The sequence below is a fragment of the Stenella coeruleoalba genome (genome assembly GCF_951394435.1).
Source record: "Stenella coeruleoalba genome assembly, chromosome: 21".
Taxonomy (NCBI): domain Eukaryota; kingdom Metazoa; phylum Chordata; class Mammalia; order Artiodactyla; family Delphinidae; genus Stenella; species Stenella coeruleoalba.
The window spans coordinates 13,122,829-13,147,599 of record NC_137167.1 but is presented as its reverse complement, the minus strand read 5'-3'; the positions used below and the strand labels follow the sequence as shown (position 1 = coordinate 13,147,599).

Here is a 24,771-nt window from a genome sequence, read left to right as displayed (position 1 = left end):
CTAACAGTTACAAAGGCCACGCCATGCAAATTGCCTCAGAATAGACCTTTAACGCCTGCAATTCCCAGAGACGAACATTTAAGACATAATTATAGGTTTGGATTTCTTAAAGCGAACTTCAAAATGAACACTGCTAGAGAAACAGAAATGAGGAATGAAAACTACAGGTGCATAGAATATGTCCCTATCAATCTAGCAAGCAACCTTCCAGGCCAGAAGCAATGAAGCAAAGTGGTGGGCAGGGGGAAAAGCAGGTGTTTCTTGGTCATTAGCCCCGTTTTTCTAGGATATAAAATCCCTTTGTTGTCTTAGTATGTCTAGAAACTATTGCTACTGAGGAGATCTCATGTTGAAACTTTCTTTTTTTGAAGTAGTAAACAGGTCATAAAGATCATTTATATCCTGAATGAATGTACATCCCTTCCCCCAACTCTTTTGCCTCACTCACAGAGTTGTATAAATACCCAGTCTATTTATAGATTTTCATTGAGTTTTGCTGGCAACTTAACTCGATTGTTCTTCCAAATAAATCTAAACCATTCTTTGTAGAAAGGGCAAAATAGGAGTCCCTCTTTTCCTGGTATATTACCCCATCCCCAGGGTGTTTTCTGAAAATATGCTGAATTTCACACTCACCATTGACTATATGGTATAGATTTCCCTGCTTTATTGTAAATTGCCTGATGTGTCTGTCAGTTGATTGGCTGAGTGGTGGTCTTGGGCCCCTGTGCTGAGTGGTGTGATTTTATTTTTTACTTTTTGAAATCTCATCAGTTGTCCCATTCTGCACAAGCTCTCTATCTAGGGTCTCCCGCAGCAAAATAACGACTGAAGTCCACTTCCACGAAATCTGCCTAGTGCCTTTGTGGTGCTCTCCATGCCGAGACACCTCGGCTAATTCAGTCCCTTCTGCAAGGTCTTGGAAGGATCTGTTCATATCATTCAAGCCCTAGAACCAATACCTGATGAGAATGTGTTCATTCATTTAAAAATAATTATTGAGTGCCTACTATGTGTTAGGCACTGTCTCAATGTTGTGAACACAAGAATAAACAAGCCAGACAAGGATCCTCTCATGGGACTTATTCTCATTTTTTATTCCAGAGGGTTTTGACTTTTAACAATGGACAAGGTGCCAACTTGGCTTCAAGACAAAGGAATCAGGTTCTCTGCTTGAGATTAAGCCATATTTCCTTGGATGGGGGTAGGGGAGGTTCTCCAAGCACACTAGGACCACCCAACATCCACCCACTTGTAAGTGGAGTCTGACGGGGACTATCAAGGACTAGGTCAATTGTTATTTTTCTTGGTCCTCGGCCAGGCTCCACGAAGACAATGCCTTTCTGTGGAGTGTATTCAGGAACAGGCAAGAATGGCCAAGGAGGGCAAAGTGCCGGCATTACTGGTCAGCACAGGGGCCCAAGACCACCACTCGGCCGTTGCTCAGAAAGACATCGCCCCCTCGTGGTTCCTTATATGACTGAAGGAAGAATAACTGTACCCTTGCCTCTTCTGAACTTCAGTTGCAATTTCAAACAGACTCTTGGTTTATTTTCATCCGGGGGACATTTGTTTTCCCCCGTAGAGAGAAATGACAATATGACAGCAATATAATCTCTTTATCAAAATCTCCAGACGCCCCCCAACACCAGAAAAATCCAATATGTAAATCCAAGTATCAGTACTGTTTTTTTTTTTCTCTTCAAAATGCTCTTAAAGCAAATATTTTCTTTGCTTTTTACCATCTGAACCAGGATCAGCGGTGACGTTGCCGCGGAGTTGTTTGGGGTATCTTGTCTCCACAGCACCACTTTCAATTCCCTAAAAGCAGAAGCCTTATCTTCAACTCCGCCGCCACCCCCATCCCATTCCCAGGAGCATTTAAACCAGTCTGGAGTAAAGAATGTCTAGTGGGGGAGGAGGTCGGGGGGGTTGGGGGCGGAGACAAACAGTGAAGCAAACAAATAATAATTAGAAGTTGTGATGGTCGCCGTGCTGGAAGGGAACAGCGTGCTGTGAGAGAGAATTCCTGGGAGTGAGAAGTGAGGGAGAAATCTACCGATGTTTGGAGTTTTAAATTATGTGTTTGGAGCAGTCACTAAGTTTGAAAGCTTAAATGATACAATATTGTAAAAGTTCTCTTTGGCTCAGGGAAAGTGGAAATTAATCATGTCAGCTCCCAGGTATGGTAGACTTAACTGGGTCCGAATGGGTGCCAGGTGCTATAGTTTTATCTATCAACCTATAATTTCCTCTAATAGCAAACTCCTGGTAGATAAATAGAACTACTTCCATTTCAGAGGAGGAAACAGAAACAGGCAGTTCTTCCTTCCGAGGTTGGTGCGTAAACAAGCATAGTGCGCTGACGTCCCAGAACGCTGAGTGTCCCTTCTTTCAGCGGCTTTGACCCTCTGAATATCATCTGTCTTGGCCTCCAGTTCGTCTGGCAGTGAGAAATATTCCCTCAGCCAACAAGTATTTATTGAGCGCCTACTGTATACCAGATAGCGTACTCAAATAGCCATGGGATTCAAAAGATAAACAGGGCCCGGTCTCGGCTTCCAAAAAGGATCTCCCAAAAGAGTAAAGAGAAGCAGCCAGGTAAACAAATAATTCTAGGACAGTCTGAAAAGGGCTGTAGAGGAGTCTGAACAGGGGCGGCGGGTTCGGAGACGCTGGAGAGGTTTCCGAGGGCCCGGCGTCGGAGGTGGGTTTGAAGCTGCGCCCTGAAAACGCCGGCCCGGAGCGGGCTGCCCCCGGATGTCACTCGAGTTCTCGCGTCCTGTCATTTTAAGCTGCCGACTAGGAAGGGAAGAAATAGGTCTAGGCCGGTACTGAAAAGGAAGGGTAGGGATTGGGGTGCGAATCCCTCGTGAAGAGCAAGCAAACAAAAGTAGCACATCACACTTCCAGGTCCTCGCGCGGGCAGGGCCTGCCTCCCCGAAGCCCCTCTCCGAGCTGCGCGAAACGCCCGGCGACCCCCAGGGACAGTGCAAGCGGTAGGACCTGACCTTCTTCCCTCCCCCCTCCTCGGCCCTCGCCCTCCGACCTACCGCGGCGTCGGGGGCTGGGGTCCGCCGCTTCCGCCCGCCGCCCGCCGCCCCTCCCAGGCGCGCGCCATCCGGCCGCAGGGCAGCCGCCCTCGGCGCAGCCCCTCCTCCCGCGGGGGGCTTGCCGTCCCGCGTCCCGTTCCTCCCGGCTCCAGCCGGCAGCCCACGTCCAGGGAGGGCGGAGAGAGGAGGAGGAGGGGAGGGAGGAGAGAGGGGAGGGAGGGAGAGAGGGAGGCAGGCGAGAGAAGGGGAGCTGCTTGGAGCCCGTACTTCCCAGAGCCAGCCAGGAGCGCGCACTCAGCGGCTCTCCGGGTCCCAGCCGCGCCCCGCTGCCCTGCACCTCCTTCTCCTCCTGCTCCTCTCCGGGTACCCCTCGCCCCCTCCCTCCAGCAGCTGCTAAGCTCGGGCAGCGGCCGCCCCCGGCCCCTACTCGGCCACATCCCCAACTCTCTGGGCTCACTCCTGGGACGCGCGTCCTCGCCCCATCCTTTCTTCCTTCCTCCCCTCGCGCCCGCCCGCCCTCTCCAGGTCTCCCTCTCGGGTCCCGATTGTCTCCGTCCCCTTCTCGGTCCGCCGGCGCCTCGCCCTGCCCCGTCTCTCCCTCGCACTTCCTGAGTCGCCCGCCGCCGCTGTCTCGCCGCGCCGCGGGAGCCCGAGCCCGAGCCGAGCCGAGCCGCCGCTGCCCCGGCTCCAGCCCCCGCAGCGCCCGGGGAAGGGAAAAGTGGGCGAGCGCGCCCTCGCCCAGCCCCGCGCCCCAGCCCTGCCCGGCGAGGGAGGACCGGGAAGATGAACAACGGCAGCAAAGCCGAGAAGGAGAACACCCCGAACGAGGCCAACCTTCAGGAGGAAGAGGTACGGAGTGGCTCGGTGCGGTGGCGGGTACGACCTGGGACGGCGGCCGCTGGCTTTCTGCAAAGTGCGGGCGGCCGGCCGGCGGGGCGCGGGTCCCGGGGCGCCGGGCTGCGCCGGGGAGGGAGCGCCGCGGTCGAGGGTTTGGGAATCGTCCTGGCCCCGAGACACCGCCCCAAACTGTGGCCCCGGGAGGCTGTATCATCGGAGAGTGTGTTTTTGTGGGTCCACGAGCGTCTGCGTGCCTAAAATTGCATAACTTTGAGGACTTTGCTGAGACCTTTGTAAGTATAATGCTCAGCTTTGTTTGCCCCGGATTTTAAAAGCGGAATCGAGAGCTGACTCCTGGGTGACCTCAGATGATTGGGACCGGGAGGGTCAGCACTTAGCTCTGCGTCTGGGGCTGCAAGTTGTGGGGTGTGTTTGTGTGGCTTAAGGAAGAAAATCGGGTAAAGTTTCTCGTTAAAAGACACCTTCGGTTCCCTGCCCCCTCCCTTTCAATGTGAAAGTTCTTGGTGAAATATCTTCTCAGCTGAGGCATTTTGGATTAATAGATAACTCTTCAGCCGCATTCTTCTCTGATGAGTCAAAGACCCCGAACCTGGATGATTAGGTTTTGTAAGTTTAGGGGCTTTGCGGTTGTGGGGAGCAGAAGTTGAATACAAGAGTTTCAAACTTTGCAATTCACCAAGTGACGATCCAGGCTATTTTAGTAGGACTTTGACGTCTGAGCGTCAATTTCATGTGGTGCGTCCGTAACAACCGTAAATATGTTAACGGCTGCAGAGCGTTCCTTTGGTGGAAACAAAATTCGATAAACGTGGGGGGAACTCCTGAACAAACATTTCAGAATTTTGTACTTGGGATATTTGTAATATCCTGTTAAATGGCTCAGTTCCTGCAGGTACATTATCTGGAGCCCAGTAAACAATACTTTCCGCCTACTTTTTAAGAAGCCCACGAAACCGACTTTAAACATTCTAAAAGGAACTTTATGTTTAGATGCAAGAAAGTATGCAGTCTCGGTAAAAGCGTTTTTACAGGTATTGCATGCTGATGTATGAGGTTAACCGAAAGGTAAACTGATTCTAAAGCGATTAGGATGTTGAGATTATTATGGAGATACTGTGTTGTGTGTAAACTAAAATTCTGATAGTGAAACCAAAGGTTGCGGAGGATTTAACTAAAACATACAAGCCCTCAGCACTTTGTGCACTTGTAAGATAGGAACTGTTTAAATGGGGAAGACGGAGGGGAGCCCTAAGCCCATGCAAAACAATGCAAAATAAACACAAGATTTTACTCTTAACATGGTTGCAAGGTAGTGCAACCCAGGTGAATTGCTGTGAGCCCCAGGTGAATTGCCGTGAACCCCAGGTGAATTGCTGTGAGCCAGAAATTTGCCTTCTCACCTGAGGAAATTGCCTTTATTAAACTGTTATTTTGGAAAGCGTTGCTTACATGCTAGTTGTTTTTTAACTACAAGTGGAGTACTACTGACATTCCTTCTTTTTCAAAGAGATGGAGCCTTGAATTGCATGTTTTGCTTTTTTCTTGAAACTTACCTGCTGCTTTGCTATTTGTTTTCCCTACCACTGAGATAAAATTTTAAAAATAAGTTTGCTTTTTTAAGGAGTTGCTGTGTTTAACTAATTCAGCTAACATACCAAGATAATAATGGCTTCAGAAACCTTTCTGTGTCTCTTAGATTGGCGATCTGTTGACTTCTAAGGGTAAGAATATATTACATGAGACTGTCTTTCTCTCTTCACCTGATTGAGAACTTGGAAAGTTAATCAGGTTAAACCAAAGATTTTTTTTGTTTGAGTGTCCCCAAACCATAACCTACTTGACAAAATTAAGTAGAGAAAAGTCACATTTTTCTGCTAGACCCATACAGCTTAACTGCCGACAGCACTGGCATGTTGTCTGCCCTGATCGTGGGCGTCTTAATGTGTGAGGCTTGGGTACTAGTATGATAGAATCAGATGATCCCAGTAACAATCACTGCCTCTTAACCAGTGGGAATGGCATGTGGCTCTAGAAAGTATCAGTTTTAGCAAGATACTTGTTATTTTAAAAATAAGGGGACAGTTTAAAAGATTTCAGAACCCAGGTTGTACAAGAGGTGGAACAGACAAAACAGATACACCATGAAGAGAGAAGTTTTATAATGTTAAAAATTCAGGAAAAGAAAGTAAGTTGGCCTGAATGATCTAGGTAATTTTGCCCTAATTCCCTGTTTGGGGTTTATGTTTTGTTTTTGAAAAACTCCTAACCTCTCTTTCCTAACCCTGAAAGCCACAAGTAAAATAAATATGGTATTTGGTGAGTCCCATTAATGTGCTCAGCGATATACAAAACCACCACCCTGGACCCTTTCCCTGCCCACCCAGGGATCAGCAATTTGTTCTCAAACACATTTAAAAGCCGTGGCCAAGGATTCCAGTAAACAGAACACACACATATACAATGTATATACACGTGATGACAAGAGAGGAAAAATGTGTTTTGTTGTAGTTTCTGATAGCCATTGAGCTGATGAGGAAGAGTGAGTCCACTCATTATTAAGAGAAAATAGTTTCATAGATAATCAGGGTAATTTAGACTTTATCACTTTATAAAATCCAGGGTTTTTTTTTCCTACTTTTTAAAAAAAGTGAGTTCCTTTTATTTTCCAGTACATTTCAGCCCTGATCGAGAGCTTCTAAAGCTCACTCTGAAACAGTGATGTTTGAAACACTTACTTTGGTTCCAATTGAATAGAAGGAACAGTCTAGGACTTAGGAGAATTTTTGCAGCTTTTTAGGGTTGGAAGTTTTTGAGAACTTGGGCAGGAAGTAGTCTTCTGCTCTGGGTAGTATTTAAAACTTTGAGGTAAAATAATTTTAAGATTGGGCTAGCCAACTGTAAGAATACATCTGGTTTTCTGACTTCTAGTATTCTATACACATGTGTTCCTATGCAAGTTGTCCCTGTAAAGAAAAACCAGTTGTCAAAATCTCCCTGGGATCTGAGACTTACAAGGCTTCTGTATATGTATGTATAGGGCGGTAGATAATTTCTTACATAACTTTACAATTAATAAAATAATTCCTAGAATTTGCCTCTAATTTTGGACTAGATGGTATTCTCTTAAAACACTTGGCAGTTCTCACTTGACCGACTTTACTAAAGTTAATAAATATATAAGTAACAGACATAATTATTTGTCGTATTGAAGTTCCGTATATTGAGACATTCTAGTAGTAGATAGAAAATATTTTTGGTCCCTGAATTTTCAAAATGGAAATCAGATAAACAGTAATCTGGTCTTATTTTTACTTTTATGTTATCTGTGTCATTGGGTACTTTTCAGGCTGATTACAAATCATTGCTGAAAGGTGTTTTATTATGTTGAAGCACTGGTATTAGAGTAATTTCTCCTTAAATTGCTTTGAACATTCTTGTACTTAAAACTAAAACAGAAAAACCTGGCCTTGTTGGACTATTGATCAAAAAGATGTTTGTCAGCTGTTGGGCAGAAATCACACAGAGTCAGGTCTTCAGAAGTTAATACAAATCTTTTACCTCGCATTCCGCCTTTTAAAGTACTTAGTAATTTTGCCCAAATATTGGGGTCGTGAAGAAGTTGTTTCTTATGTAATTGTCACAGAGAAGGGGTACCGTGGTAGTTTGATGTGGCAACAGCGGGTTTTCATTGAGCAATAAGATTAATCTACATTATGACCTGGGGAAAATACGAAATGGGTTTGTACAGTTTAACCAAGTTTGGAGTCTGTTACTCCAGATCAAATCAAATGCAATAAACTTATATTTCAATCATAAATAGGATTTGGTGACAGTGTTTTGGATGAAAATGTGGTGACTTCATGGTAAAATGATGTTGCAAGACCACTGCCGATATGGCATATGCGTTTCTGAGTTATTTTTCCAGTAGTGGTTTTAAAATTTCCCTGATAAACCCTTATGCCCACTTGTCATCTGTTTCTAACGGCATTTGTTTGTTGGATAGATAGATTGGATGCTCTTATTTGAGGACCGAAGCCTAGGACGTTTGTGATGGGGCAGTGAAGTGGGAATTCTTGTGCACTGCGATGGGCATGTGAATCACGGCGGCTTTCGGAAGGACTTGGCACTGTATGCGAAAATTTCAAGCCCTTTGATTCCGCGCTTTTATTTTTAGAAATTTACCCTAAGGAAATAATAAGCGTGCACAAAGATTTATTTAAAAGGGTGATGCTCAGGGTTATTTATGATAGGGAAAATTCACAGAGACTCTGTGCCTAACAGCGAAATTGCTAAGTAAATCATGGTGTAATTCCTCAAAGAGAATATTAGGTAGCCATTAAAAGCCACATTTTTAAAGAATGTACGTGTGTGCGTGCGTGCGTGTAAATTTTTTTTTGGAGGCTTAAAACAACAGAAATCTATTCTCAGTTTTGGAGGCTAGAAATCTGGAGTCAAGGTGTTGGTATTGCTCCCTCTGAATGCTGTAGGAGAGAATCTGACTTTCTCTTCCAGCTTCTACATTTTAATTGAGGGGTTAATTCTCATGACATAAAGTGAAAAGAGCAAAAATAAAAGTTTTATATTATGTGATGCCAATTTTAAAAAATAACCAAACATTAATAAGAAAAAACTATCTGGTGGATTACAGATCATTTTTATTTACTTTCTGGTGCTTTTCTGTGTTTTCTAAATTTTCTATAATGAACATAGGAACAAAAGCAATTTTATGTCTTTTCTCTTAGATTTCAATAAATTCCCTTGAAATATCTGTAGGTGTTACAAAACCGTTGGGTTGGTCACATTTCGTTTTGCTGCCAAGCCTGGCCTGGGGAATCAGGCCTCTGATCCTCACAGCCTTTCCTCATAATGTTTGATCTCATTTCCTTATCCTGTCTCTTCCTAGTGATCTTCAGCTGCTCTCCTTGTTCTAACGTGCTTTCTCAATCCATTCTAACACACACTGCTGGGTCCTCTGGTGCCCCAGCTCCTTCAGCACTCAGTGAAGTCCAAATATGACACTCAAGCTTCCTCCTAAGGTATCTCCGTACATACTCTGCACACCATTTGTTTCAACCACTCTTTCCCTCTTGGTCTAGCTTGAACTGCTTTCCAGGCAAAAGTCAAGTTTCAGCCTACATTTTGCAAGATCTCATCACCTGAATTGCCCTATCCCAAAGAGAGGCTTTTCCTCAGAATTCCAGGAGATACATATGTTATCTCCGTTTAACTCCTGGATCATTACATTTCATTTTTGGGTTTTTTTTTTCCTTTAAGATCTATGCCGTCTTATCACAGTGCTTCCAATCCCCAACACCTACCCAAACTTGGTACCCCAGCACAAGGTAAGTACCACACACTTACACATGTATGCACCTATAATTCTTTATAAGCATATGAAATATCCTTACTGGTGGGGATGGTGGTGACGACCTTGAATAGGTAAGCTGTCACAAAGCAGCCACTTCCTTAATGTGGCATTTAGAGCCGGTTATGGATGGATGGATCCTCTGGGAAATGACCTCCCCACCTGTCACCTGCAGCCTCCATGTGCGCCCACAGGCCAGTGTGCTTGGTTCATCCGACAGCCACTGCCAACGTGGGCCTGCTCATTTCGAGGTGCAGTTGGGTTTTCACTCTTAGAATTTGGTTTCTGCTGTGGGGTTCATTTTGACCTTTCGGACAGGGGCTTCTGGAAGCTCTGGTTCAGTGGTGCTAGAGCAGCGTTCCCAAACGAGGCTGCCCTGTGTGATGGCCACTTTGGAATGTTTGTGTTCAGTTTCATTTGGCACCTTAGTGTCTGCCTTGGGGGTAGGGGAAGGGGAATGCAAATGTGCCTCTTGAACAGTGCTTGCTTTGGTCAAAGAAAAAATGTAGGAAGGAATGAAGAGAATGAACCTTAGTAATAGCTGGGGCAAAAGTGGCGGCCTGGCTCTCTGGGCTTGAGGCCAGCAGGGACCAGGTCTTTAAATTGATGCTATGTTGATATGAGGGCGTCATGGGGGATGAGCTTATCTGTCCATGGGGATGACTTGGGTATGATTCCTTGAACCCACGTCCCTATCTTTAAGCGTACGGGGAGGGTATTGCAAACCACTTCAGCGCACTCTGTGTGTTGGAGCGAGCGGGGAGTGCTCGACGGCGGAGCTTATCAGAACAGAGTTGCCTTGTTTGTTGTCTAGTCGTCTTTGCTGAGCGCCGGAAAAAGAAAATACTGAAATACTTGATCCTGGGACGTTTTCAGACATCTCTTTAGCTGTTCACTCAGGTAAGAATTGTTAACTTCTGAGAATTCTGTGTCAAGTACTGGCCAAGCACTTTATATGTACCACGTGACTCATCCTCTCAATGAGCTGATGTAGGTATTGCGGTGATGAGGACCCTCCGTATATGGGGAGGTGACTGAGAGGCTGAGTGACTGGGGCCTTCACGTTCAGATTCTGGGGGACCCAAGATCTGGGACAAAGCTCTTACTTAAAGTTGCGCCCAGGTTTAGTGGCGATGGCCCTGTGTAAACAGGTACAGTAAAGCAGCACTGTGTTGAATTAAGTGAGGCGGTAGTTTGAGTTGGGGACCAGTCAGCAACAGAAGGAGCGGGTGACGGAGCTATATACATCAAAGAAAGCTTTAAAAAAAGAGGTGATAGTTGAGATTTGTTTTCCAGTTGAAGAAGGGTTGAGACAGGAGGGGAAAGATTGTCTAGTCAAAGGGATTGGCCTTCAATGAAGATAGAGGCTTAAAAGGGAAAACAAGCGGGAGAGGAAGGGAAATCAGGATATGAGGGGGAGGGAGACGTGGGAAGGGGAGGGAGGCATTGGTGGGGGAAGGATAGAGGAGCTCTCCTTGCATGCCAGGGACCAGGAAAGACTTCCTGTGATGGGAGCTGGGCTTCTGTGCAGCGGGGTCTTGGCGTTCTGAGATGTTCCTGTGGCGAAGGGGATGCAGTGGATTTGGAGGCTATGACACTGCAGGAGTCCTGGTCTCAAGATTAGGCAGTGGCTGGCGGTGGTGAGCCGGGCGGGAGAGGTGTTCAGGGGCTGCAGTAACTGTCAGATGACCAGGAGAGAAGCCTAGGAGTCACATCCGTGGAGCCTCTTGGGTTTCTCTTTTGGATGACTAGCTACATGGTGGTTGTATGTGTAGAAGCAGGAAATACCTGGAAGGGAAAGAGGCAACCGAGAGGGTTGGGTTTGAAGTGCAGAGGAGAGGTCTTTCAGAACAATTGAAGATGATATAGCTAGCAATCGAAAAGCTGTATACTGTGAACTGAGTGCCCAGAAAATTAGAGAGGGCATGGGATAGAGAGGGCATGGGACCCCTGCTCCTAGGAAACCTCGTGAGGGTAGGCAACAAAAGATGGACAATTTACTTAAAATTTGAAGCTGTGTTTAAAAAAAAAAAAGGGGTGTGGAGAACTGGAAATTCTCAGGAAAAATTGAAGCAAATTTTTTAAAGCACTCTTTTAATTCAGGAACATAATATATTGCGTATATCTGTCTAGTTATAATAGTGTTCAGGACACTATTAAATGGTTAGAAGTCTAACCATTTGAAAGCCCGATTCGGGGGAGCTTAAAAAACTGGGTATATATAGTGTATTTCATATACTTTTTTTTTTTTGCTTTCATCAACAGTCTTTGCAAATTGTTTTCCTCTAAAATTTGCAGTTAATTCTCAGGCTCTTACAACCTTTCCCTTTCCCAGCCCTGTACCTAGAAGGGACATAAAATTTGTAGATGGGTTTGGGAGGTAAAGATGGAAGGCCCGGAGAGGCTTGAGTATTTTTATAAGAAAAAATTTGCCTGAGTTGCTTTGTTCTTTTTTTTTTCATTTTATTGGGGTGGGGGGAGTTAGAATGAGCCTTTGGCTAGAGCCCAAAGTCATCTCTTCCGTGGGTCATATTTTCAATTTATTCATTTCGTGCTTTCCTAAAAGTTAGCTACTTTTTCTGCTCACAGCTAAGTGTCAATTCATGAATAAAGAAAAACGGTCCAGGAATTTAATTGCGTTTGTATTTCTCATAGGTTTTAACCCTGCTGCAACCATTATAATGCACATTATGTAGAATACTGGAGGAAAAAACCAGAAATGGCAGTAATAAATGCCAATCACACCAGGAAGACGGTTCCAAATTCCAGGCTGTAATACAGTATTGTTACACAAATTTAAAACGCTGAGGGAATGCCAAAGCAGCCTAGCTCAATCATGTCAGCCCCTAGGATTTTGCAAAGGTACAGAGAAACCTAGGATTCTCACAGTTGAGGTACATCTCACCAACCCATGAAAAGAAGTTAGAGACTAATTTCTACTTTCAGTTAGCCTTTACTTCTCGTGAGTTTTTTTAAAAAATGACGTTCCTTTCTCTGCACTTCCTAAATTCTTATGTCATCAGGTAGATATGCTGGCAGAAGGCCAACATTATTCTAAGAAATCCTAGAGATAAAACATTTTTTTTCCCCTCGAATCCCCAGGATCCTGTTTTGTGAACTTTTCTCTTATGCCCACCTATAGGATAGATAGTTTTGGCCTCATGAGAGAAGGGACAGCACAGAAAGTGTTATCTTTTTATAGAAGTGGCAGAATTTCCTTTGTGCTGGGAGGGGAAGTGCTACAAAAGTGTAATTACTTTACCCAGCATGTGCAATTTACAGGACTTAAAATGTGTGAGTTTCCAAAGAGGCATCTGTTTTTAAATAACAGTATCCCTCTAAGCCAGCAGGATGTGTTTTGGGGCAGGGAAGGGACACACACACACACGCACACGCACACGCACACGCACGCGCGCTTCTGTCCTGTGCATGCCCTGGGATGCTGGGTGACAGGAGACTGAAAACGTTGGATAATTGCTTCTCCGGGCCTGGCTTATCCTTAGAAGGAACATGAGCTGTCCTGGAGTCCAGTCGCCGTGTTCTGATTCGGCCTCCTCTCCTCTCTACCCTTCGAAGCCTGTTTCCTTCTTTACCAAGACCTCCAAGCATTTTCCCAGCAATGAGCAAAAAAAAAAAAATGGTTAGAGCTAGTGCTGAGACCATTTTTGTTAGAAAAATTTTTTTCAGTCTTACTGCGTATGTGTAAGAAAATTGGAGAATTGAAGATCAGGTGCGTGTCCAAATATAATCAAACTTGTAAGAGCATGTATGGATTTTGGGCACATTAATTCACTAGCATCTACTGAGTAGTGTCTACTGTTTTAAGCGTCGCACATTATTTTTTAAATTTCTTATTTTGGAGTCTAGTTGATTAACAATGTTGTGTTAGTTTCAGGTGTACAGCAAAGTGATTCAGTTATCCCTATACACGTATCAATTCTTTTTCAAATTCTTTTCCCATTTAGGTGATTACAGAGTATTGAGCAGAGTTCCCTGCCTTATACAGTAGGTCCTTCTTGGTTATACGTTTTAAATACAGCACATTTTACATGAAGCACTGCGCTTTAACAAACCCAATGAAGTGTTCTCATCCCATGTTGAGGGATAAGGAAACTGAGGCTCTGAGAGATTAATTTGTCTGAGGTTTTATTTGCAACAGTGGTAGGAGCTTAAACTCTCTCCAGCCGTGTGCAAGGTTCATGTGATCTGGGCCTGCTGGTCTCCCTGACCCCATCCACCAAGAATCACAGCTTCATTCATTATGCTTCAGCTGCTTGGGGCTTTACTTAGGTATCTCCAGCTTGCCAGACGTGCTGCTGCCTCAGGGCCTTTGCGTGTGCTCTTCTGTCTGCCTAGGAAACTGTACACCTGGATGTTCCTGTGGCAACCTCGTCCTTGGCATTCATTCAGATGTCAGTTCAGATGTTACCCAGGGAGACCTTTGACCTCCAAGTTCAAAGTATCCCCACATTCCCAACCACTGTCCCATCCCTCTTATTTCCCAGAGAGTACTTTTTACTCACTGACTTTACCTTGGGTACTTGTCTTGCACTCCTAGAATGTGACTCCTGTCTTGTTTCGGGCTGTAACTCCAATGCCTAGAACTGCCCAACGTTTGTTATTTGTTAAATGACTGGAATACAAACCAACCTGTCAAATTCTGAGGCCTGTACAGTATACCACATGGTCCTAAGTCTTTTCCAGCAGTTTTTAGATTAAATTTTAATGCTGCCTTCAAGATGATCATTTCTGGGTCCCCATCCCCCTGTACTTCAGAAAGTACAATTACCGCCTGCTGTTAGGCCAGAAATTTTGGATGGTAAGTGATTGATCCCATGGAGATGGGGGCTGGGGAGGGAAGAACAGGTTTTCATACGTAAAGGAATCCTTTGTCCAGTTAGAATGGAAACCAAGTACGTATTTCCACAGAAGCAAGAGTGAAATGTGGGCCGCCCATGGAGTGACAAGTAAAAGTAGGGCAAGATGACTGTGATTACTGTTTTGCAGATGTGCTGTGGGGTTGCAAAGAGTTAATGTTAATAACCCAGGTGGAATTGATTTGGAGATAGGCTTAGCACTCTCAGCCCTTTGAGTTAGTCTAGCCTCCAGCTCAATGTGCTTTCCTTCCTCTGCCTACAAAGTAAAAAAAGGCACGCAGCTCAGGATAAGGCGGGCTTTAGCCGACCGAATCCAGCCTGCAAGCACCTGTGTGGTAGCTCCCAGGCAGCGGCTGGCCTGAGCCCTGTGAACCCTTAGGCCGGCACCTCACAGCCGCAGATGATACCCACTAGTCAGCCTCACAGACTCGGGAGCTGTGTTTCCTCACTTTGTAAAGCACAACAGGTGACTGTCAGGATGTAGACATCTAAGTCATCCTTACTTTGGTCATCAGACTGCCTGTTAATTGAGCTCACTGAGGCCCTCATGAAAGTGCAGGCCATTGGATTGTCCTCATTTATGGCATTTATGTCGTAATAGTTGACCTTGAGCAAACTGTTTAAACTTTACCATCATCCGCTGTCTGATAGTCTTATAACCAGTGGTGTATAAATCCTTGTATTAGTCGGTTCTTGACCAAATCATCAGTACTCTTTTTTAAATTACTACACCTTTTTTTGTTTCCTAAGGGACGTAGGACAAGTCACTTAAGTGTCCGTTTCCCGAACTAAAACATAGGGGTGGACAGACAACACCTGCTACGCGTTAAGAGAACTGTAACTCCTCTGCCGTTTTTCTGCTTCATCCCACTTTTCCTCTCCCCTGTGCTGTGCTGCCGCGGCAGCCCAGATACATGGGGGTGGAGGGGGATAGGCTGTTTGCGGGGGAAATGGTTTTAAGCCTGAGATTGTTTTGTTTTTGTTTTTTACTGAGAAAATCCGTGCCCCTCCTGGAGAAATGGGTGGGAGTTTCTGGGTGTGAGCTAACGGCAGGAAATGACCCTCTCTAAACAAAAGGACTCTTTAAGGCCCATCCTGAGTCTTTGTGTTTTGAGGAGGGGTTATACAGAAAACCAGAGCTAGGAAATCTCTGCTTTAGCCATGCTAAGGGAGGGAAGGGAGAAAGGAGAAAATTCCTTCCCTGCTCACCCTCCCAAATGTCTAAAGTGCCAGGCAGTACCCACTGTGAGCGCCGGAGAGGTTCAAAGTAAGGTGGGACACACTTCTTGGGACAGTGTGGCTTCGTAACCCCAACACGCAAAAAGGAACCAGGTTGGGCAGAATTATACCCACCGTGACCTTCAGCTTTAACCTTGGCTTTCAGCTGCTGCTTGAAACACCCATCACCAGCAGGATGCAGAAATACAGAACGGGGAAAGGAGAAGAAAGGGATATTTTTGTGTGATCTGTTAGTTGGGGTGCTGTGATTTGCTAATGAAGACCCTATAAGTAAATCAAAGATTTGAATACTGCATTAACTACCGTCTTCATTTTTCCTAAATCTTAACTGCTAAGAGTCAGTGACTTCTGCCGGTTGACTAACAGAAGGCATTTGTAATCGTTTCTGTGTTAGATAGCAGGCCCATGTGAAGAAATGTGGGGCCTTGCCCCTGCTTTGGAATGCACCTTCTCTTCACTCTAAAGTGACCATTCATTATATCAGTATTTATACGGCAAGACGCTGAATTTATATTGCAAGGAAAGTGGTTCTGTCTTATCAAAATTATTTTGCCTTTACATTCTTGCTGACTTGCAGCAATGAACTTCTTCCAGGCACACCTTTTTTTTTTTTTTTAGGAATATAAATCTTTCCACTAATAATTAGAAACACACATTTTTGTTGAAAGTGGTTTTGTGGCTTACTTTGTTTTCAGAAAACGACAAACATCTCAAAGAAACATTGTTAGCCTACTATTTTAGGCTTTATATTGTAACTATATTTTTAGAAAGGCCTGCTGATGTGTTTGGTGGATACAGTGTGGTGTGTTGGGGGTAGAGAGGTGGATTACATCACGGGCACCAGACACTTAACAGAATTGCAGAGATAAGATTAAAGCGGATGCTCCGATCCCAGTATGAAAGGGTTTTATTTGGATATTACATGTGTTGAAAGACTCTGTATCTTAAATAGGAATCGGAGTGTAGAATTGCTGTAAAGGTTTACAGGGAAAAATTGTTAAATTCCAGTGTCTCATGTATTGGTAGGTTTTCTCCTTTTCCTAATAAGTAAACTTGAGAGAAAGATTAATGTTGTAGTGTTAGTAATTTACAGATATGAAGATATACATTGAGTTACGTTCATTTGGAGGCTTATATGGTATACATCCGGCATTTGTTTTTCATTTGTAAAAGATCGGTTATTTTTCGGTTATTATCTGTGTAACATCACATATTTTTGCAAAGAAAAGATTAAAATACCAGTGATGTTTTGCTCTCTACATTTAAGCACTTATAGCTGTAATGTCTGGCGGTAGAATTCTCTGCATTGAGAACCGTTCCTGCATCAGCTTTGGTGACTAGGACCAAATATTCCCAACCTGCATGCTTTACATAGGTTACTTTGTGGTTTAGACGGATTTGGGAATGAAGCGTGTCTGATTGTATTGGGTGGAGGAACAACTTCTTCTGTTCCTCTTTCCATTCGTGCAACTACTGGTAAACCTTGAATCAAAAAGTGAGAATTTCCTGATCAGGAATGTTCTTGGATGATCAAAGGGAAGAGTCTTGCCCTTTGCAGGACTAGCATCTGTTGCCGTTTGGTCACAGTGCACCCAGCCTGCTGACTCTGTATCTTAAAAACAAAAACAAAAGCCAGTAGGGAGGGGAGCGAAGACTCAAAAACACCTGTGGGGCTTTGGAATATGTTGAGTTCCTGATTTTGGCAGGTGATCATTTGAGAAGTTTTAACCGTTAAGTTGTCCCTTCCTCTGCCTTCCCAAAGCCCCCCATTTTAAATTAACACTTAATCAACATGAAAATTGCTCTTATTACTATTATTACAAATCATGGGTCATGATTATACAGAAAAATCCTTTTGGTATGAGCTTATTCTGAACTCCACGAGACAGTGTTGTGTTTCCTTATTCACTAATGAAGTCAGCCCAGGAAAGCTTGGAGCAGGAGACCCAGGCACAGAAATCCAGCAATTTGACCTCGGTCCTCCACCTTATCCCAGTGCTCTCCGAAATCTCTCCACAAAACGAATAAGCATTATATTGTCCAAAATGAAATTGCAGTCATGTTCCTCGGAAAATGTACCACGAATACGTCACTGCCCTCCCCACCCCAAACGGGTTAATTTGCAGTCATACAATTTAGGGCATTTTTCATGTAGGGTTGGGATAAAGAGTAAGCATATGGTTCATAGTAAAGTCCTGAGATGACTTCCCTTTATCGAAAGCTCTAGGATATTATGCCATTTTTTGTTGTTGTGTTGGACGTTTGTGGTACCCACTCCAACAGCAGTGGGCCACAGCGTAGCTTCAGTGTACAGCGGAGATTATCTTCTGGGATATTGTCTCATATTTTAAATCGTGTTATGCACTTAACTCTGCAGTCATTTCTCCCAACACTAAAAAAATAACTCCATTGGATTTTTATTTTATCTGGTTTTTATTATTGAGACTACCAAGATGCATAAGCCACTTGTTTACCTAATTGGATGACATTGGGCCCAAATTTCTTTTCACCGTCTTTCTCCTCGAAATAACATCTTTTTTTTTTATTGGCAAATAAATTCACCTATGTTATCCCCTCCTTTCCCTTCCCCCCATTCCAAAAATAAAAGTAAGCAAAAAACCCCCACAAAAAACAGAAGCTATAAAATTTATTAAAATTTTAACAATTCCTTTCTCTACAGCTAATGTTAACATTTTAGTATCTATCTTATATATGTCCTTTTCTGTGTGTACGAGTGTAAACACACACATACACTCACTCCCCTCTATTTTTACAAAAACGAGATCATACCATAATAGTGTTTACTTACATTTGATTTTCTTTTCACTTGACATTACGTTATGAATATCTTTGCATGCCAGTGGATACATTCTGCAGCCCCGTCTTTAATTCTTTATACTATGCCGTAGTAAGGATGTACCTTAATGTATTTAACCCTTTCCTTATTATCGAGCCAGGAGCTTGTTTCCAGCTTTGTGATATAAATAGTGCTATACATCCTCCTAGCTAAATTGGAGTATACACCCTTAGTGATTTCCTTAGCCTAGACTCTCAGAAGTGGAATTTCTGGGTCAAAGGGCTTACATTCCCTTTTTATTTATTTATTTAATTTATTATTTTTGGCTGTGTTGGGTCTTTGTTGCTGCATGTGGGCTTTCTCTAGTTGCGGTGCGCGGTGGCCACTCTTCGTTGCAGTGCACAGGCTTCTCATGCAGTGGCTTCTTGTTGCGGAGCATGGGCTCTAGGCGCGCGGGCTTCAGTAGTTGTGGCACGTGGGCTCAGTAGTTGTGGCACATGGGCTTAGTTGCTCCGCGGCATGTGGGATCTTCCCGGACCAGGGCTGGAACCCGTGTCCCCTGCATTGGCAGGCGTATTCTTAACCACTGCGCCACCAGGGAAGTTCCCCATATTGACTTTTTTAAACCTGCCTTCAAGACATCTCCTAGTTATTTTGAGTATTGCTTGTAGGCACTAAAATGCTTAGATAATTTCTGGAGCTGTTACTCTCAAGTTCCTTGAACACAATGAAAAGTGTTGATTTTTGTGATCTTATGTAATAGGCCCTTGATATGTTTGGCCGACTTTAAACGTGATAACTGGGTGATGAGGCCAATACTTTGGGTGTTGTGTGTGCATGTACAGAATTTCATTGAATCGGTTGCAACGTCAAGTGAACCAATAACACTGCTGCATAAACTCTATTGTAAGATGCATCCCGATCTCAGAGATATTACTTGTTGGAGACGTGTGTCAGAGCCTTGTAGCTCTAGTTTTCTGGTCACATGATTAGCTTGCTCTTGAGGTGAGGATAGAGACACTCAGAGAGACGTTGGTCAATTTGACAAAAGTTTTGGTGGACAGCTAGCCAGTTACATTCCTGGAAGGAAATTTTATAGACACAGTTAAAACAGTAATGCCTTTCATTAGATGTGGACCCTGCAGTGGTCCTTTTCCTCCCCTCTAAATTGAGAAGGGGGCCTGGACTCCAGTGTAGAAGCTGTCACAAGTATTCCTCAGTCTGAACAAGGTACCATCAGGACTTTCTCATCCACCCCAGAGGGGCTGTTTTCACTGCGATCAATGCCCACAACGTCCCAAGAGCCACATAGAGCTCAGGAGTGGGGCTCCAGTCTCCTCATGTGGGCCGGGCAATCACCATTAACCCCAGCCCACAAGACCTCCTTAATTGTTACCAGAACATTCCTGCAGAGCACACGCTCTCCACAAAGTCTACACAGATGTTCTTAGAGTGCGACTCTAGAAAATGAGCAGATCTATTGGAGACCTCAGTCTTGACTCATCCTGAATGTCCCATATGAATGGAAGTTGCATCTCATTTAGCGTTTACTCCAAGTATTTCAGGGTAAATTCCCACTGAGGTTATGAAATACTGAATTTCTATGCACGCAGCACCTTTCTCCAAGGAACTGGAAACTCTTTTGCAAATAAAAACATGCCTTTTCCTTGAGTCCTTGATTGTGGTTGACAGATGGGGAAGGAGTTGGTGGAGAGAACGTTGATTAGTGGTGAAGAAGTACAACTCGCTGGGGTACCCTCACTGGTCCTTGTTGTTTTGGCCATTTAGGTGGGATGTAGAAGTGCTTACAGAGAAGTTTTCCTGCCTACTTGGAAAGCCTCTGTCAACACAGAAAGCAATGGGAAAATACTATGAGTTCCTACGTCAATTGACACTATTGTGTAATATAGACAGAGGGCTTAGGAATTCAGAGAGATCTATGTGGATGAGAGGGAAACAGGCTTTTTAGAAAGTGGAAGAAAGAGATGGGTTTTAATGAACTGGGCAGATTTAAATAGGTAGAGAGAGATGTGCGCTGCGATAGCAGAGTTTCACCATCATAAAGGTTTTGGGAGTAGGAATGAATGTGGCATATTTCTGTGACAAAGAGGAGCCTTATCTGGCTGTGAATTTTGAATGAGTGAATGAGTAATGATAAAGATTTGAGGATATTTTATGGAATTTTTATCAGTTGTCCTTGGTTCCCCAACCAGGCCTGTTGCATAGGCCACAGAGGTACCACCTGCAGAACGCAATGCCGGTATGCTAAGCTTTTTCTTCTTCTTCTTCTTCTTTTTTTTAAACTAGGCTTGCAGAGCCACACTTGCCAATCAGGTTAGCATACTGGAAAAATAAAACATTTTCCTCTTTGATTCTTCCCCTCAACTTCCTGGATGGAGCCCTTTACCCCTTGACTGCGTTTGTTTCTTTTCATCTTCGTTCTGCAGTAGCCGGGCTGTTGATCAGTCATGGTGGCTCTGAGCCTTAGAAACAGGATATGTAATTCCCAGGTGATGTAGTCGTTCCAGAGTTATTAAACTCCTAACATATTAGGCCCTAGTGATACAACGGGCAACAAGCAGACATTGTCCTTGACCTTCCTGGAACTTGCAGTGTAGTGGGGAAGTGTATATTAAATAAAAGCACCTGTAAATATAAAATTATAAACTGTGATAAGTGCTGTGAAGGAAAAGCATAGCTGATGGGTAACGAGGGGGCCTTGTTTAGTTTGTTACAGGCACTGTTCACATCATTTCGTGTATGTTAACTCTTTCAGTCCTCGTAACACTATATCAGGTAGGTACCAACCATCATTATTCCTAATGCACAGGTGAGGCGCTGAGAGGTGAATAACTTGCTGTAGGTCACAGCTGATGAATTGCCAAGTCTGGATTTGACCTACACAGTTAGTTCAGAATCTCTTGTCTTATACTAAACGTCACTGTCAGTCTGGAGTACTCTTTCTTTCGAAAAATTTATACCAAGGAGATCAAGAGATCTTTGGGGCTTAGTACCCCTTAGGATCTTGCCTTCGTAGAGAAATTTGAGATACGGTACCTGCCTAAGTCCCCAGTGGTGAGTAATGTGGCAACTTCTTTTCAAGGATGTGAGTCACCCAGTTACATATAGCATCTCTCATTTCAGAAAATCTGGGTGGCCCGTGACGACCCGCCACAGTCTAATCTGTCCCACCTTCACCATCTTACCTGTCTGGACTCTAAATTAGACCCTCAGAGCCTCAACTGGCTTTCTCTCACCTTAGTCCATTCACACAAAGGGCAGATGAGGTACCTCTTCCAACGGTGTTACTCTCCATAAATCAGCTAGCACCTGAAGACATTTGGAGGCTCCTCGGTCAAAGGATCTGACGTCTAGGAAAGTACTCTGAAAACTGGAGAACACTGCCCACCACCATTTTTGGGTTGTAGTGAGTGGGTAAGATGCAGATTTCTGTAGCTGACATTTAAGGCTGCCTGTGATGAGGCTCTTCGCTGCATTTCCAGACTTGGTGTCTGCTGTCTGCACGTGTGCACTCTCTCCTTTACCTCCATCCCAGCGTCTAGTCGGGTGGTGGTGGTGTCCTGTGCTTTCTTTCTTAATAACTTTATGGAGGTATAATTCACAAAACTTAAAATTCGCCCTTCTAAAGCATACAGTTCAGTCTCTTGGGGGGCGTATTTAGAGTCGTGCAAGCATCACAACTCTAATTTTAGAACACTTCTTGCTAGCTCCCTCTCTCCCCCCCAAAATAAAACCCGTGTTCATCAGCGCCTCCTCCCAGCCCTTGGCAACTATAATAATCTTCTTGTCTTCCTTGGATTTGCCTTTTGGGGACATTTCATCCACATGGAATATTACAAAATGTGGCCTCTTGTGTCTGGCTTACTTCCCTTAGCATACTGTTTTCAAGGTTCATCCATGTTGTAGCATGAATTGGTACTTTGTTCCTTTTTACGGCTGAATAATATTCCCATTGTATGTATATACGGTGTTTTGTTTATCTGTTCATCAGTTGTTGAACGTCCGCTTTTTGGGCACCCCGTTCTTACAAAGATGATTCCACCTCCAGGTTCCTGACGAGCTTGTGCCTAGAATGTCTTCTTTCATCCTCTCCATGCATTTGCATTTTTCTCCCAGGCTTACCCTCTGGGCTTTCCTAGTATTAGCCTAAGTGGCTTCCCCCTCATAGGACTATTAAGTCAGTCTCTGGCTTAGCACACTGAATATGCTACCTAGTATTTTTACTTCTGTCCTTTCATGAATATCTACACGTTTGTATTTGGACCTCGAGCTCCTTTGCTTGTTAGTTTTAAAGACAGTTCATTCAACAAATGTAGAGTTTAGGGTGAATCAATGAACAAGGCTAAGAGCCTTGGCCTTTGTGGAGACCTAAGATTAAAGCAGAGCTTATATTTTAGGTGACTTTTAAACGCATATATATAATTTACTGCTATATTATATTTTCACCTGGCTACAAGCTGTCATACAGCGTAGATTCTCAGTAAACATTATCTGATACTTATTGCATTGAACTTCTCTTAACTTTTAAAAACAGAATGAGGCCACTTAATCCTCTCCAAAGGTATAGGTTGCTGTCTTATTTCTTACTGGCACTGTAATCACAGTGGCCGAGTTTATTCCTGAAGGTGAAAGGATGTGTGTGAAGTGTCCCCTTGGAGACTAGAAACCAACTTGGAGAGAACAAGTCTCCTCACATCCTCCTATGTGCCATGTCTTCCCTCCAGACCCTCGCCTGTGTCTTGCTCCTTTCCTAGGCTGTTCAAGTTGGAGTCTTAATTATTCCAAGGACTGGAATCTGTGGGAGAAAGAGGGGGGAGGGAGGAGGCCTCTCCTCACTTACTGTCAGAGTGGAGAAATTTTCCTCCCCCTTCCTGTTCATGAGTAGGAAAGCGTTTACTCGGTTTCTGACAAAACTGAGGCATGTCACACCCTGAACCAGGCGCCCAAGAAGGGCTGCCATCTCCTTACCCACTTGGCCATAATTACACGTGATGTCAGGTGTCTTGCTTCCCCAGTGTCTTTTGGAAATGGTAGTGGCATGGCTCTCCCAGAGCACCGTGAGTATTAACGAGTTAACATTTGTAGAGGCCTCTGGAAATGTTAAGTGCCTGGTGTTCTTATCTCCTTTCTGGGCATAGTTGCCTTATAAGGCTGTCCCCTGGGCCGAGGGACTTCTGTTGGGGAGCTGGGCCAGCCTGTGAAGCTAGATGGCCGTGGCAGTCTGTGACAGTGTTCCCAGAATGGGCTCAGATTTCTTATTTTAATGCTGGTGATACCACTTTTTTTTTTTTTTTTGCGCTAATTGTTAGTGTCAGTCTCATGAGTACTTTCCTTTCCCTCAGCTTTATTGCATCTATTTTTAGCACCCCATGTCGTGATTCTTTCCCTGTGAAAACCAAGTATAGTAAAATCCATTTGAACAAAACAATCCAGGCAGAGTTTTTAAATTTTCTTTTTTTGGAAAGGAAAGGCTACTCATCCCAAGAATTATTTTGAAGTAAATGCATTCTTTTTTTTAAGATGCTGTATTTAAAAAAGAAATAGCAGATACAACATTCCAATAGTGCTCCTTAGTTTTCAATCAATGAATGAAGATGCACAGATATTCAATCTAGATGACTGCAGACGTTTGTTCATTTTTCTTTCATGAAACAGACTGCTTTTCAAACAGCGGTATGTAAACATGGAAACTTAGATGTTTAAGATCCGGTTTTAAAGATCTTTCCTCTGGCTCTGGCTGTCAGGGTTATAACATACCCATTTATGCTTATCGGAGCTGGAAGGGACCCAGGAAGTGCTTTTGTTCAACACACTCGCTTGAGCAGTGAGTCAGCTGAAGCCCAAGTTTGGGTCTGGAGCCCATTCCCTTTTGAAAGTAGACCATGCTGTTCTAATTGACCCCTACGTCTCTCTCTGGAAAAAGAGCTGTCATCTCTCTCTGGATCCCTTTATGTCAAGTAAAATAACTCCTATATTTTGAGTTTGTTAATTTATAAAGTAAAGAGGATGATAGCTACTCTTGGCCTACCCCAAGAGGGTGCTCTTAAGGTAAATGGTGTAAATATGCCAAAACGTTGTTTTGGGGTCAAGAGAGGGGTAGAAGGTTAGAATATTCTTATGTCCTTGTTGACCTCTAGAAGTATCTTGGGTAAAACCTCCCCTCTTTTTTTTTCTTTCTTTTAAAGTATCATCGGAACAATAGGTGTGGAGTCATTGGTAACTATCTATGCTGGCTCAGTGGGTTACCATCATTTTCATTAATGATACACTTCTGCTTGCCAGGGCAGGACCTTGTAAGTAAACATAAGTCCTTTTTAGAGGCAATGAACAAATATTTTTGGTGAGCCTTGGACCTCCTGTATCTGTGTGAATGTTTATAGGCTATCTTGTTTATAAGAAATGGTGCAGAGTTGGGGAACTTTGGCCTTAGTGGTGGGAAGTGGGACACAGTAGGCTGGGCCTGTTGCTGGTTAGCCATTTGATTTGAACAGTATGCTTATGACCCCAGGGTCACTGGACCATCTGTGTATAGGCCAGCCAGCTCTGCTCTGTTGGGATTCC

At 44.0% G+C, this 24,771-nt stretch overlaps 1 protein-coding gene across 4 annotated transcripts in view; it reads left to right on the top strand.

The window, feature by feature from the left end:
• The first annotated feature begins 3,292 nt into the window (after positions 1–3,292).
• The window catches only part of RBPMS (RNA binding protein, mRNA processing factor), a 187,341-nt gene continuing 165,862 nt past the window's right edge, over positions 3,293–24,771 (top strand). For 2 of the 4 annotated variants that reach the window (XM_079909029.1, XM_079909027.1), the window contains exon 1: positions 3,309–3,902. In XM_079909029.1, the coding sequence (XP_079765155.1) occupies positions 3,837–3,902 (66 nt within the window). In that variant the 5' untranslated portion in view covers positions 3,309–3,836. Of the gene's footprint in view, positions 3,903–24,771 lie in introns of all 4 variants that reach the window. The other 2 variants (XM_079909030.1, XM_079909028.1) reach the window with 2 other exon arrangements.